We start from the raw sequence: 15,429 nt of genomic DNA, 5'->3' as shown, positions 1-15,429 counted from the left end.
GCCAGTGGCCATTTTTTGTTCCTGGGGCCAGAGCTACAAGAAAGAGTCCCAAGTCTTTAGATGGCAACAGCCACGGGCTGCTCCTGGTCGATGCAGCTCACTTTCTGACCTATAGGCATTTCTACAGACAGACATTATTATCAAGCAGCTTGCATGCATGCGTGCTAAGTCACTTTAGTCACGTCCAACTCTTTGCGACCCTATGGACTGTAGCCCGCCAGGCTCCTCTGTCCATGGGATTCTCCAGGCAAGAATACTAGAGTGCGTTGCCATGCCCTCCTCCAGGGGATCTTGCCAACCCAGGGATCGAACCCGCGTCTCTTATGTCTCCTGCACTGCCAAGCAGGTTCTTTCGTTCGAGTACCACCTGGGAAGTCCGTCAAGCAGCTTAGCTTACTGATTAGTCTTCTGAGAGGCACGAGTGGCAAATTCAAGCCTGTTAGGCTGTAAGTAAGAGATATGCCCCATATTCATTTTCCTGGGTTGAATCTGCCCTGGGGATCCCTGTGCCTTGTGCTGATGCATTCTTTACATTGCCTTCTCAACATGAATTGGGCCTCATGATATGAGTAATCTCTTTATTGAGGAGGATGGTCTTTTTATGGTCAGCCACATAGTACAGAGAAAAGTAGGCCATCCCTGCCCAGGCAAAGGATGTTCGTCCATCTCCTTTCAGCACCCCAGCGTCTTATTGTATAACTGGTCCAACATTCACCTTCCCTGTAGTCGTCCAGACTCGTCTATCTGCAGAGCAGCATCTGCCTGTCATTGATGTGGGCTCACCAGACTTTGCCAAGTGCTCTCCTTCTGGGTCTCATATTAATTTATTAACTGTTAGCAAATGAATTCCTGTGAATGTTTAAGGAGGATATTTCCCTAACTAACCTAAAGCAATAAATAAGGTAGTGTTTTCTCAGCTTGTAACCTAGGTGCTGTTGGGCACCTTAAACACTTGTTTGAGAAGGGACTAGTCAAATGGTGCTTTGGTGAAGCAAAGGAAAGAAGCGGAATTGAGTAAAAGATGTAGTGGGCAGCTTTTGTAAAGCCAAAACTCTCATTTATTAATTATGCCATTTCCCCTAGACCTTGCATACCCTTTTGGAAACCTTCTAAAAAATAACATTTGCCATACCTAATATTATATCATCCTGTGAAAGACTCTGGACAGAGTTTATGAGGGCTTGGTTTTTCAGAAGAAGCAAGTGAATTGGAAAATTCAGCTGTTTACTCAGTGATGCCAAGAGGGGCATCTATTTAACTCTTGATTTTTCCATTTGTTTCCTTTATGAAAGCAGAGCCAACCATGGTGAGTTGAACACCCCCAAACCATAAACAGCGATTTTCCTTCTGCCTAAGCTCCTGACGCCAAGAAAAAGTTTTTCTTTTCTGAGCAGGATTTGGGAGAGACCATTTTGAGATTAACTCTTGTAAACTTACCTTCCCTAACATCCCTTCCTTTCAAGGAAGGGCCAGGGTTTTCAGGAGAACCAGAGAGAAAGAACCCATGAAATCTTCTAGAAGTTTCCTAGGAGTCTGGCTGTGGCCCACGTCATCTGCTGCAGCGCAGGCTTGAAGCAGGCTGGAGGATCCACTTTGACTTGGGAGCCCTTGACTCAGTCTCCCATCTTGGCCTTGCTGTGGTGCTAAGCTGGGCATTTGGACCAAAGGTGACACAGCCATGAATCAAATTGCGGGGTTGTTCTCTATGGGGACTCCTTAAGCCTGCCCACTGGGGGTGCCCCTCCCCACAAGGCTGGGGAGAACGTGGCCGTCTCATCTTCCGCCCTTGCCGTCGCCCATGGCAGCGCGCGGAAACCCCCAGAGCTTGTTTTCCAACTTGAAAGCGGACTCATGGATCCTGGAGAATCTATTTGTAAAGGAGCGTCTCCTGCCGCTCGTTCACTTGCTGCTCCGAGGGTCGTTCCTGCCCGCTCTGATGTGTTTCCTTGTTTTCTGTGTGTTGCAGGCAGCATAGTGTACCTCGGCATGATGGTGGGGGCATTCTTCTGGGGAGGCCTGGCAGACAAAGTGGGACGGAAGCAGTCCCTTCTGATTTGCATGTCTATCAACGGATTCTTTGCCTTCCTGTCTTCGTTTGTCCAAGGTTACGGCTTCTTTCTCTTCTGTCGCTTGCTTTCTGGATTCGGGTAAGGTTTTTTTCTCTTTCGGATTTTGTAGTAATGTGTTTATTCTACATAAAGACATAATGTACATGTTTTCCACTCTGGAGGCTCTCATTACCAAAAAATTATCCCTTAATGCATTTCCTTTCCCATCTTTGTGTCAGCCTAGGAGCCATAATGCTGGTTCTTAGAAATATAATTATCAACCTTTAAATCCAGAAGAGAAGGGAATACGCATCTGTGTTCCCGTGGCTGATTCTTTTAGTGTTTTATGTCTAGGAAATGGGTGTTGTTTTTAAAGGAATGCTGTATCTGTGGCACTGCACATTTATGAGTGGATGTTTTTTTCCTTCTAAAAATGTAAGCCAGGAATAGCTCTAGTCCTACCTATTATGAACTAAAGGTTTGAATCATTCAACTATGCTCTTAAATCCAAGATGAGAGAATCTCAAGTAAATATTGTTTAATTGATCTTTGGTAACTGCAGGAGACCGCCTGCAATGCAGGAGATCTGGGTTTGATCCCTGGGTCAGGAAGATCCCCTGGAGAAGGAAGTGACAACCCCCTCCACAGAGAAGCCCAGCAGGCTACAGTCTGTGGGGTCGCAACGAGTCGCAACATGACTTAGCAACTAAACCACCAATAGCATATTTAACTAAGTAGGAAGCCTGCTTCATGAGATGCAATAGGTTCTTTTTATAAGTTCCTGACTTCTGTTGAGTCAACAGAAGTTGTGCTGTTGACAAGTGCAGGGGCATAGTACAGCCAATGGTTAGTCGTTTTTGTTAAAGAACTTGAAGCACTCATTACTAGATTAAGCAAATCCACAGCTTAGGAAAACCCAATACCTCAATTAGGAGAGTCCAAGAAACTCTGCTTGAATAGGAAAAAAACAAAATAGTGCAAATATAAAATTTCTAATTCATGCTTAAGAACTCTGTTTTCATTAGAGATGTTGTTTCTGAGGGAGTCTAGCATAAGATGAATCTATAGGAATAATATAAAGTAAAAGAAAAATGAATGAAGACAGGGGAGGAATCTGTGCTGGGTTATGAATTTGAGAAGTCGGTCAGTTGTGGTTGATGATGTTGGTCACCACACAGCAAAGCCCGGTTTTGCGCGAAGAGAAGGTCAAAAAGCTGCAGCCCGTCTCTCTTAATTACATATAGTAGTACTTTAAAATCAGAGCTAAGATTAGCAGGAATATAAGGCATCCAAGAGAAATACTATGTAAGTGGGTTATTTTAAGAGTACAAAGGTTTCCCCGTGCAGACTAATGGTTCACTTCCATAATTCATTCAAAACACTTTTTTATATTGTTTTCTGCCACAAGATTTGTTCACATATTGAGATTGGTGGATCCACAGATTTTTCCGATGTTCTTTTTTTCATCTTCTGGAACCTCTTCGGTGCTACATTCTACAAATAGGATGTGTGTGCATGCTCAGTTGCTCAGTGGTGTCCAACTCTTTGTGACCCCATGGACTGTAGCCAGCCAGGCTCCTCTGTCCATGGAATTTTCCAGGCAAGGAGACTGGAGTGGATTGCCATTTCCTACTGCAGGGGATCTTCCCGACTCAGGGATCAAACCCATGTCGCTTGCATCTCCTGCTTTGACATATTCTTCACATAGAGGGCACTTGGCGAATGTGTGACTAAGTGGCAGGAATCTCAGTTTTCCTTAGAGTGAAGACACTGCAGTAAAGCAGGAGGGTTGGAAAGTTTGGGAAAGTGTGAAAATATTTTTTCCTTGGAGAAGAATGATCAGAATCAATCATTTGCTTTGTATTGATGGGGAAGGAGGGCTTTTCCTTAGCAGAGGGGACGCTTGGTGCTCAAGGCTGTGTGAGACTGGCTGCACGTGTCGTCTGTGGGGAGGATTTCTGGGTCATGAATTCAGGGGGCTGCAGCCAACCCAGTGCTGAGTGAACTGAGATACCTGAGGAAGAGCAGGTGCGATTAAAACTGCTTATTAAAGGACCTTCTCAGGGTCCATGGGATAAGACATTCTTGCCGCAGGAGAACTTCCTCCTGCTGTTTCTTTTACGTACATAATACCACTAGCCTGTCAGGAGAAGCCTAACAACCCAAGTTCTGAACTTTCTAGTCCTTTCCATTCACAACCTTATCCAGAAAATACCAACAGTATCCATAGACTCAAAAGTACCTGACCAGGTTTGGATGATTATGGCAATTTTCATTGCCAGTCTAGATGAAGACATGGGCAACTCCACTGACTGCAGAGAAAAGGGCGATTCTGGTGGCTGTAGCATACTCCAGACTAAGGGACTGTCCAGAAGCTAATTCAGGGGCAGCACAGAGACAGAGACGGCTTGGGTATATTCATGACATCATTTGCTTCTTTGTTGCTGACACATCATTTTTCAACCAGCAGCTCAGAGCTGCAGACCTCTAAATAAGATAATTTACCTGGCAAAGCATAGACTGTGCGTTGCTAATTCAGCTACACTCTATCAATTGTGCTCCAAGAGACTAATGCACTGTATGCCTTTGCAAAGTGGGCACAGAATGGGGAGTCCAGAAATTCAAGTCCACCCTAGCCCTGGCCTTACTGTGAGCCCTTGGGAAAGTCCCTTGGGCCCTCCAGCCTGCTGCTGGTTTTGTGAAAGGGAGATAATAGTGCTTTACATCCTACCTTTGAGTATGAGGATCAAGTGAGATTGCATGTTGAATCTTGCTTCAGAGTGACAGCAGACGGAGAGGGGAAGTCTTCTTTCTGACTTTGATTCCAAGAGGGAAACAGAAAAGACTAATCATGGGCAAAGACTTGGAAGAAAGCAGGCAGGTAAAACAGAGCATCTCTGCTCTCCAGAACAGGTGGAGAGTCCCTTAGCTGGGAGTGGGGCTTGCGGGAAGCCATGTGAGCTTCCTCACCTGGGCCCAGGCAGCGAAACACTCAGGACCTTGTAGGATCCAGCAGCTGAGGCGACCTGAAAAACGCAGCTGTTAAGGGAAGTGAAGAAATCGGTCTGTCTTCCTTGGCTGAGTTTGGGGCCTTGTTGCCTTCTCCTAACATGTGGAGAGCTGCCCTGATGACAGAGGGGTTGTCTTGGCAGAGAGGGTTCATCTGGACACTCTCAGCTGAGTCTCTATGTTCTCCAATTTCATTCCAACTCAAAAACAAAACTCTTTCACACCTGCTCTACTCCTGAAACCGTGGAGGACCTTTCACAGTTATAGATGAGACCTGGCCCCTAGATGCTTCCGGTCTGGTTGGAGAGGTAAGGCACACAGACAGCCCTCCCATTGTTGTTCAGTCGTGTCTGACTCTCTGCGACCCCATGGACTGCAGCACACCAGGCTTCCCTGTCCTTCACCATCTCCCAGAGCTTGCTCAAACTCAGGTCCATCGAGTCAGTGATGCCATCTAACCATTTCGTCCTCTGTTGTCCCTTTCTCCTCCTGCCCTCAATCTTTCCTGGCATCAGGTCTTTTCCGATGAGTCGGTTCTTCGCATCAGGTGGCCAAAGTATTGGAGCTTAAGCCTCAGCATTAGTCCTTCCAATGAATGTTCAGGGTTGATTTCCTTTAGGATGGACTGGTTTGATCTCCTTGTTGTCCAACGGACTCTCAAGAGTCTTCTCCAGCACTCCAGTTCAAAAGCACTCCCATTCTCTGTCTGCTAAGAACTAGTCAGTGTCCTTTGTGGGGCAGCAGCAAGGAGTGTGGGAGACTCATAGATGAGGAGAAAATGGCAACAAAACTGTGAATGAAAAGCCAGTTTCTGCATGAAGGCTCTTCTTGTTTTAAAGGCATGTAATGTTCAGACCCTTTCCATGTCCATCACTTACGCACTGAAAACATAAGCAGCTGAAGTTTTGACAGTCCTTTGATTTAAACATTGTTAGTTAAAACTTGAGTCAAAGAATTAAGACTTTGATCCTAGAGACCTTAAATAAGAGATCTTGTTATTTCTATGCACTAGGCAGCTCCCTTACCCACATCTGATCTGGTTTTAAATTGAAGAGAACTCGGTGAACAAGGAAGGAAAATTTCAGAATGTTGGCACTTTTTTTCCGTTGTGGAACTCTGGTGCTCAGACCCTGCAATGCTCCACGCATTTCCCAGGAGCATCACTCTTACCATCCTTTCAGCTTCACAGGGTCTTCTTCCTAGGCCCTCAGCATTCACAACCTCAGACCACCCCTCCCAGTGACTCTCACCACAGACCCCTGGTTGGTCTTTTTGGTTGCACTGATTAATGCACCCAAAATATTTGCTTCTTATGTGTTTATGTCTTTCCTCCACCAGCATGTAAATTCCAGCAGGGCAGAGATAGACAGGATAGGTCTGTCTACTCTTTATTGCTTAATCACAGGAAGTTTAATAAAGTCTTACTTGGTCTGTGTTAGGGGAAGAGTTCTCAATTAACTGACCAAAAGTTTAACTTGCATCATAAAAACAAAAAGGCATGGCCCTCAGTCAGTGTCCAGACTTGAGCCAGTTTACAGACCCAGAACCCCTTGAATGAAGGGGAGATCCTAGTACATTGCTAGAAGTTTATGCTGTTCATCTTTCCCCCAGCCTTCCCCCAAAGGACCTATGCCTTTTACCAGGGTAACTGCATGAGAGAAAAGGAAATAATCGACTTTTCAGACCTTACTAGGCATTGGCTCTGAACTGACATTAATTCCAGGAAACCCAAAATGTCCCTGTGGTTCACCACTCAGAGTTAGGACTTACAAAGGTCAGGTGTTCAATGGAGTTTGATCTCAAATCCATCTCACAGTGAGTCCAGGAGGTCCCTGAATCCATCCTGTGGTCACTTCCCAGTTCCAGAATACGTAATTGGAATGGACAGAGCAACTGATAGGATCTCCACATTGGTATGGTGCCTGTCCACCAGTTCCTCACACTGGACCTTTCAGAGGAGGAAGCAAATTTCTGGGTCACAGTCCAGACCCCTCATTTCACAAGTTAAGGTTCAGTGATGGAACCAGGAGTGACACAGCCAGGACTTAAGTTGCAGTGAAGTCCTTTTGAACTAGCCACTCTGTTAACAGGCAAACTGTGCATTCTGAATCCAAGGTTAAGATGCCTTCATGTTGCTTTTATTGCAAGAGCCACAGACTTCCTCTTGCCCTATCTTACTTTGTTCTGAGGCATCATCAGCAGGACTGTGTTATATTCCTGCTCTGCATATAAAGGAGCCTGACGGCTGGGTTTGTGATAGATGTGCTTTCCTCTGTTCACCACACTAAGTCATGAGTGTATTTTCTTAGAAACATAAATGTGTCCGGGTGCCAAATTCTGCATGACTTTACATGTTCATTCAGCACAAGGCACACTCTTCCTGCCAGGGACAGCAGTGCTTTATGGGAAGGAGGAGTAGGGCATCAGCAATTATTCGTCTGTCTCTCAGTTTCCTAAGTGAGTCTCACATCAGGGAACAGACGTTTCCCTCTCCTCTTTTGTTACAGAAAATTAGAAAGATGGGAAATGGAGTTGACACCATTGATTCATTTTCATTTGCCCAGAATTAAATTATTTGTCTCCAGTCACTGTTAATTATGAGAATGGGAATGCTTCAGATGCCGGGCAATGTCAGAGTTGGGAGCGTCTCACTGAAGGCCTGGCACCACTAAGCGTAAAGGTCAGGAGAAAACTATACCAGCAACAAAAATTAAAATGAAATTTCAGTGTCTGTGTATGGTAGGAGAATGACTGGCCATTTCTCCCTCTGCAAATGGAGCCTCATAAATGCATCCTTCATAGCTAAACAGTATCCGTCCATTCACTGATATGCATCCATTGTTGTAAAGGTCCAATAACCAGAATACCCTGACTTGATAGAAATGATCGCCACTGACTGAAATTCTTCAAACTATGTAGAACCTCATTTATGTTCAGAACATTTCTAAAATAACTGAGTATGCAAAAATACCCTGCCTTTTTGAAATTAGAATGTTGAGGCACAGATAGATTGACTTCCATGTGTTCAGTAGACTCCCAGGTCTTCTGAGTTTTAGTCTAATTCCAAACTGCAAGGTTATACCTCCTGCATTGGAAAAATGCAGAACTGTTTAAAAATTTTCAACTTTTAAACATGTTTTATCAAACACCTATATAGTAGTTGCTCTATTGAGAGATGCTGTATTAAGTACTTTATAAATATTGATTCATTAAAGCCTCATGGTGACCCTATTAGGAAGATCATATTTGTGCTACCTATTTTATAGATGAGAAAGATGAGGCACAGAGAGGCTAATGGTAAAATCATACCCAGGCAGTCTGGCTCCATGCTTATAATCACCAGGCCTGTGTTGTCTCAGATTCATTGAGAAACGTCTGTGATTTCATACCACACGATGTCTGATACATGACAGACACCAAATAAACATTTTGAACAGATCAGTTCAAGATTTCTGACCCAAAGAATTGGAATGGAAAGACTGTTTCCAATATGGAAGATGAGGCAACAGACTAAATTATCTTTAATCCAAAAATAATTGCAAACCCAAGTTATAAACAGTGAGTCAGTGTTTTCCTAGGCCTGTGCAGTCCAGCAGGCCATATGTAGCCACCAAGCATATGCAATGTGGCCAAATTTAGAGGTGCTGTAAGGTATGAAATACATAGCACTGGATTCCAAAGCCTTAATACCTGCAAAAGAGTATAAAATATCTCATTAATAATTTTTATATTGAGTACATGTTAAAATGATAGTATTTGGATACATTGGGTTAAATGAATATTTTTTTTAATTTTTATTTTTTTAAATGAATATTTATTAAAAGTAACTGCAGCCTTGTTTTGATATCTTTTCTAGAAACTTCAAAATTTTATACATACTTCACATGGTATTTCCATTGGGAAGCACTGTCTTAATGCCTTTTATGAGAATTTCCAACAACAGTGGACCATTCAGACACACTTTATTTCCCTGTATACCTTTTGGCGAAAGAACTATAGATTCCAAAGGAGAAAGAAGTAACAGAGGAAAAGTGCTCCCAAAGTCATGACATATAATTATGAAAAATTAGCCACATGCACTTTTAAGAACTGACTCTGTGAGCGCCTTGAGGGTAGGGATATGTATTCTTCGTGCCTGTCCCTCCGGCAACAGGTGATATGCTTGGCCCAGATCTTGGCTGGGTGAGGGGCTGCATGGTGGAGGGGATGATGGATGGGTTGGTAAATGGCAGGTGAGTGGGAGACCAAGGAGAAATGGGTGATTAGATATGTACAGCAAGTGACCGGAAAAGTCTGCGTGTCTTTCTTCATCACTTCTTACAGATCACCCTAATGGTCATCACCATCTTTGTTCATGACATCATTTAGGTGCCATGGGACAGCATGCTTCCAGCTGTCTCAATAGTGAGATGATTTTTTTCCCAAGACAGCATGAGGATTCTGATCTCTGAATACACCTTCCCCCTCCATGGCAGCAGGTCTGCTGCTGTGGATATGCAGATCTGTTTAGGTTTGAGGGGCTTTGCATGCATGCTGCGTTGCTAAGTTGCTTCAGTCGTGTCCAACTCTGTAGCCCGCCAGGCTCCTCTGTCCATGGGATTCTCCAGGCAAGAATACTGGAGTGGGTTGCCATGCCCTTCTCCAGGGGATTTTCCCGACCCAGGCATTGAACCAGCATCTCCTGAATTGGCAGGCAGATTCTTTACCACTAGCTGCTGCCTGCAGTTCTGTTTAGGTTTGATAGGCTTAGGGCACCAATATGATTGCAAACAAGGGCTAGGGGAGTTGAAATTATGTTTTCTTAGAAACACAACATTTACTCAGATTGTATGTTTGCATCTCCATATTCTCAAAATAGTCAGGTTTAAGCTGCGGCTTTGCAGATGGGAAGACTAAAGCTACCCTAACCCCCCACGCTTTAGCACCAAAGCTGGGCATGAGGGATCCTTATTCCTAATTTGATGATTGGTTTTGTTACCAGGAAACATTCTTTTCCTGTCTCTATCTTGATTACTCACAGTAGACACATGCCTTCTAATCAATACAGCAATCTCATTTTCTGTGCCAGCCTAGCCTGTCCAGAGATCTTAGATCTGTGTTCTTTCATCTAAGCCTCTGAGCAGCCTCCCCTGTGATACTCTGTTACTTTCATGAAAAGGAAGTCCATCTTTGGAGTTGCTGCTTTAGTTGTTTACTTCTGGGTCCAGTTGAAAACACAATGAATTGGTTCTGAATTGCTGTCCGACTTGCCTGGCAGTTCAGTGTCTTCTTTCTTTTTTTGGTTGCTGATTCTGAGCAAAGATTAAAAGAATATTTTTCATGCGAATTATTTGTGATTGTGATTCCTGGCATAGACTACAGCATTGATTAGTCATTTTTATAAACCCATAATGCTTGTTGTAATAAAGCCACCAGAGTCAGCTCTTGGTGGATTTTGGCACCTGCTTACTATCTGTATGGCACACATGACTTTACAATGCTTATTCAACTTCCTGCTTAATTACATTCTCGTGTAATACCTCATTTCCCAATGGAAAGGGGAGTTTGAGGAGCGGCCCTGGCCGGCAATCACATGGTGAAGTTAGAAAGAATAAAATTACTCATTGTTATCAATACGTGCTCACTAAGCATTAAAGCAAAACAGAATTATTCAGTTCCTTTCAGGACAGGAAGTCATCATTCTATAATTTCTCCCCTGAGCATCATACTTCAAGCCATTTTAAGTATAACTGGCCCTCTTGTGTACAACCTCCTTCTTTCACCATAGAAACGTCCTCCTTATCTTCTCAATAGCCAGCATACATCCGAGTGACAAGGTACAGAGACAGACGTAATCCACCACGAAGGTGTCATCGAGGCTGGAGTGATGCGAGGGGTGGCTGTGAAATGTGCAGACTTCAATCAGTCAGGCTTCCCAGTTTTTCAGGGAGGTTTGTGGAGACAGGAATGTTTGGCCTTCTCCTTCTTCCCACTTTGCTAAACTCATTCAGTTTACATGTCTCGTGTTTCCAGCACAGAAATTGTGTCTGTAAAGCTGATATAAGTCTTTGCCTTATACCATATCTCATTTGTGAATTTGTCTTAGTTTACTGAGGAAAATATGTTTTATGACATTTACTTGATGCCTTATGTTGAGTATTGCGAAAAGTATTGCAGAGCTTTTGAGGGGCATGTTGAGTGTGTTCCCACACTTGAGTGCACACACACATGCAGTGAGGTACTGGAGGGGTCCCAACTTATTCTAGTGATGAGTTTTAATACAGATTTTTTTTTTGCTTTCTTTATATTTCTATAATTAAAGGTGTAAACACCTAACATTAATAGTACTTAGGGAAAATAGCTCCAACTCTGAAATTCCACATGCCAACCTTCTGTTTCATCAGTGTCAATTCAATTATTTTGAATCTGGCTAATCTTCCACCCATAATAGAGTGTGCATTTCAATTATTATTCCCTTTGTGCCTCCCACTACCATGGACAATGAAGATATGGTCCTTGATGGGAGCTAATAAAATAGACTTAATATCCTATGGTGAGAAAAATTCTTTATAAACCACCCTGATCTCATTGTTTCATTTGTGTACATATTCTGTCAAAAATGAAATCGTGAGCACATTTCAACAGTAGCTAATTGATCAGTAGATAATGAACAATAAAGAGGTCTCCCTGTTAACTGTATTTAGACATTTACTGCCTATCTGCTGTGTAAAAGATAACCACGGTATGCCTTATATCCTGGCTGTTTAAAGTATCATATTTCCTCTATTACGTCCCCATGGCAAGAGTTTCTCAACCTCAGCACTATTGATATTGGCAGCTGGATAAGTCTTTGTTGTGAGGGGCTGCTGTGAATATGATAGGGTTTTTAGCAGCGTGCCTGGACTCTGCCCACAATGTGCCAGGGGCAACCCCTGAGCTGTGATAACTAAAAATATCTCCAGACATTGTCAAATGTCTGCTGGGAGAGGGGCACAAAATCAACCCTATTTAGTAACCATAGAGAATTTGAGAAACTTCATTCAGATATGTTTCTCCCTTCAGGTGTTCTCAGAAATTATATCAGTACAATAAAACAAATAAGGAGATATATTAGCCTCTCATACAAAATAGTGAGGTAGAATAGTAATAGGGAGCTTTTAAAATAAGATTTGGTGGTGGAGGGTGATGACTAAGACATAGGGTAATTCACGAACTCTTTGGGGGCTCTGCTGCTGTCAGAACTGCCATGCCAGCACCCCCAGCTTCCGGTCGTGTTGGCCCAGGACATGAGGTGTATGTTTCCACTCACTGGAGATGTTAGGCCATCACAGCAGCTTACTCCTCCCCTCCATCATCAGAGAGTCTTGGGGCAATTCGTTTCTTCCGAGTAAACACTTAGTGCATGTCCAGTAGGCCAAATAAGGGGGATTCAAAGATGAATATGTTATAGTCTTCACCTTCCAAGAGCCTTTGGTCTAGTGTAAACAACATGTAAGCACCCTGATCGGCTATGAAACACCAGGAACAGTTAATATTACGGCACACTGCAATGTACTGTGATGTGTTTTCTCTGCTTGAAGGATATCACCATATGATGAGGAGTTAATGTTTTTCCCAAAATAGATGATCAGCTCACAATAAGAAATGTGAATGCTTGGATTGTTTTTTAGGTCTCTGAGTCTGAAGGACTTTGCAAGGGATTTAAATAGATTCCCTCCCTCCTCCTTCAAACTCACTTAGCCCTTGATTTTAGAATTCCTTGTGGCCTGCTTTACAAACATTGAGAGACATCCATGCAAAAAAAAAATTTTTCAAAAAGCAAAGAAAAAAACAAAAAACCTTGAAAAAGAGGCATTGAATTACAATCAGAAGCATTGTTTAAAAGCCCCTAAAGTTGGCATTCTTTTATGCAACAGTAATAAAACTAACAGGCAAGCCTCCCACTTGCGTTGGTAGCCACCTGGAGTACATTCATCTTGGTTCAGAGAAACCTGGCATCTCCTGACACACAACTGTGCCTTCCTGAAGTGTGAGTTTACCACTCATACACACGGAGTGTCCAGAATCCCGATGAAACATTAATTAGGATGTTACAAATCAGTAAAAACGGAGGCTCTTCCTTTGCATTGAAAAGTGAAGACACAGATTAGGGACCTGGGACTTTATGGTGCAGAGAAACAGATTCCTCATATCAAATGACAAAAGGGACAGCGTTAAATGATTTATGACATAGATGTTTTATTTCCCATTAAAACTGTGTGTTGTAAGGGAACCATTTCAAATCTGTTTGAAACACTGTTGAATTTTTAAATTCAGCTAGCTGTCCACGCATGGTGTGAGGTCCTCAGGAAGCCAGACAGAGAACTGTGTGAGTTTCTGTGGTGTGGTTTATAGCCAGCTCTGACTGGTCATCGTATACATCTGTTTCTTGTTTGGGGGTCTGGTTGATGGACTTGGTGCTGGCTGGCTACCCTTGATGTGATGGCTCTGAGTTGCCATGTGCTACGTCTGAAATCACATGGAATCACACTCACAGAGATTTTAGGTAGAACCGTCACATTCATAGCCCGGAGGAACAGATATAGATGCTCTAAGTTAGTGATTTTTAAACTCTTTGAACAGTAGGTCTTACTAAGAGCACATATATATAAGTATATATATAGTTATGGGTTTCCCCAGTGGCTCAGCAGTAAAGAACCTGCCTGCAGTGCAGGAGCCGCAGGAGACATAGGTTCAGTCCCTGGCTTGGGAAGAGCCCCTGAAAGAGGGCAAGGCAGTCCACTCCATTATTCTTGCCTGGAGAATCCCATGGAGTCTAGGAACCTAGTGGGCTGTAGTCCTTAGGGTCGCAAAGAGTCAGACAGAACTGAAGCAACTTAGCACACATGCATATATATAGATATATATTGAATATATATTTATACTCACAGCTACACATATGAATATATATTACTATAAATGTTTATTGTGAATGAAATGCATGAAATGATACTTATTACTTGAATGTCACTCAACTATTTCATGTCTATTTCAATTTTTTAAAATGCTGTTGACATTTGCTAAATTAATTTTGTAGCCTGTGGATTGAAAAGCACTGTTCTAGGTGGTCTGCACATATCCAGCCGCAGATGACTACCACATTACTGTAAACAGGGGCAGACTCATGAAATGGTGCCATACGTACCAGTTGGTGCAGAGTGACATTATCAACTCCGTGGTTCATAGGTACATCTGCTGCAGATGTGGCCTTTCTCTTAATTGCATTTGCTAAGATCACTGTCAGTATTTCTTTATCATATTAAAGGCACTTAGGAAATCAGTTATTGCTAAATGAATAAATACAAGTGTCATTCCTTGACATCAAATTTACTTGAAATGTCAATAGCAATTTTCCTTACAGAAATATGAACATAAAGGAATCAGTACATATTTGAACAACTGTATATCACTAGATGTTGTCTTTATAACTTGCTTATATATTGAGGGCTTCCCTGATAACTCAGTTGGTGAAGAATCCGCCTGCGATGCAGGAGACCCCAGTTCAATTCCTGGGTCAGGAAGATCCCTGGAGAAGGGACAGGCTACCCACTCCAGTATTCTTGGGCTTCCCTTGTGGCTCAGCTGGTAAAGAATCTGCCTGCAATGTGGGAGACCTGGGTTCGATCCCTGTGTTGGGAAGATCCCCTGGAGAAGGGAAAGGCTACCCACTCCAGTATTCTGGCCTGGAGAATTCCTGTATAGTCCATGGGGTCGCAAAGAGTCTGACACAACTGAGCGACTTTCACTATATTGTGGCACACTTAAAAAAAATAATTATGTTAAGAATTCACATATTGTTTAGAATGATAGTAATTATTTCCCATACTACCTTACTTTCTTAGACAGTGTCTTAAAATTTGTGGGGTCAAGGCCAAGTTGATCTTCTGATGAGATCTATGGCCCATCTCCCTAGAATGAACAAAATTTTGATTCCATAGACCCTCATTTGAGAACCTTAACCTGAGAAGAGGTCACTGTTCATACCCTCTATCCAGAGATCAGTGTCACTTAAAATCACCTTGACTGGAAGGAAGCATTGCACTGTTGGTATCTAAACCAGCAGCTCTTTATGTGATTGTCCCAGTGCCCCTTTCACACACACTCATTCAGCAGTTCCTGCTGGATCAGGATCAGAGCCAGTCTAGGCAGCAGCCCTGTGCGTCCTGTGTTAACGTATCCCTCAGACAGGGCTATAGGACCAACGCTGTGGAGTGGTATCAGTTGCAGTCAGCCCTCTAGAGGTCTTTGAATCTCTTTCCAAAGTCCCCATGTCATGGACAAGACATAATCATAATATATATATATATATATTTTTTAATGTGTTAATTAAAGTATTTCCTAGATCATACCACAT

General features: G+C 42.9%; 1 protein-coding gene across 1 annotated transcript in view; it reads left to right on the top strand.

The window, feature by feature from the left end:
- The window catches only part of SV2C (synaptic vesicle glycoprotein 2C), a 216,719-nt gene that overhangs the window by 97,201 nt on the left and 104,089 nt on the right, over positions 1-15,429 (top strand). The window contains exon 3 of the mRNA XM_018053697.1: positions 1,967-2,147. Coding sequence (XP_017909186.1) covers positions 1,967-2,147 — 181 coding nt within the window. The remainder of the gene's footprint in view (positions 1-1,966; positions 2,148-15,429) is intronic.

Source organism: Capra hircus, chromosome 10 (genome assembly GCF_001704415.2).
Source record: "Capra hircus breed San Clemente chromosome 10, ASM170441v1, whole genome shotgun sequence".
NCBI classification, from domain to species: domain Eukaryota; kingdom Metazoa; phylum Chordata; class Mammalia; order Artiodactyla; family Bovidae; genus Capra; species Capra hircus.
This window is presented reverse-complemented; position numbering and strand designations above follow the sequence as displayed.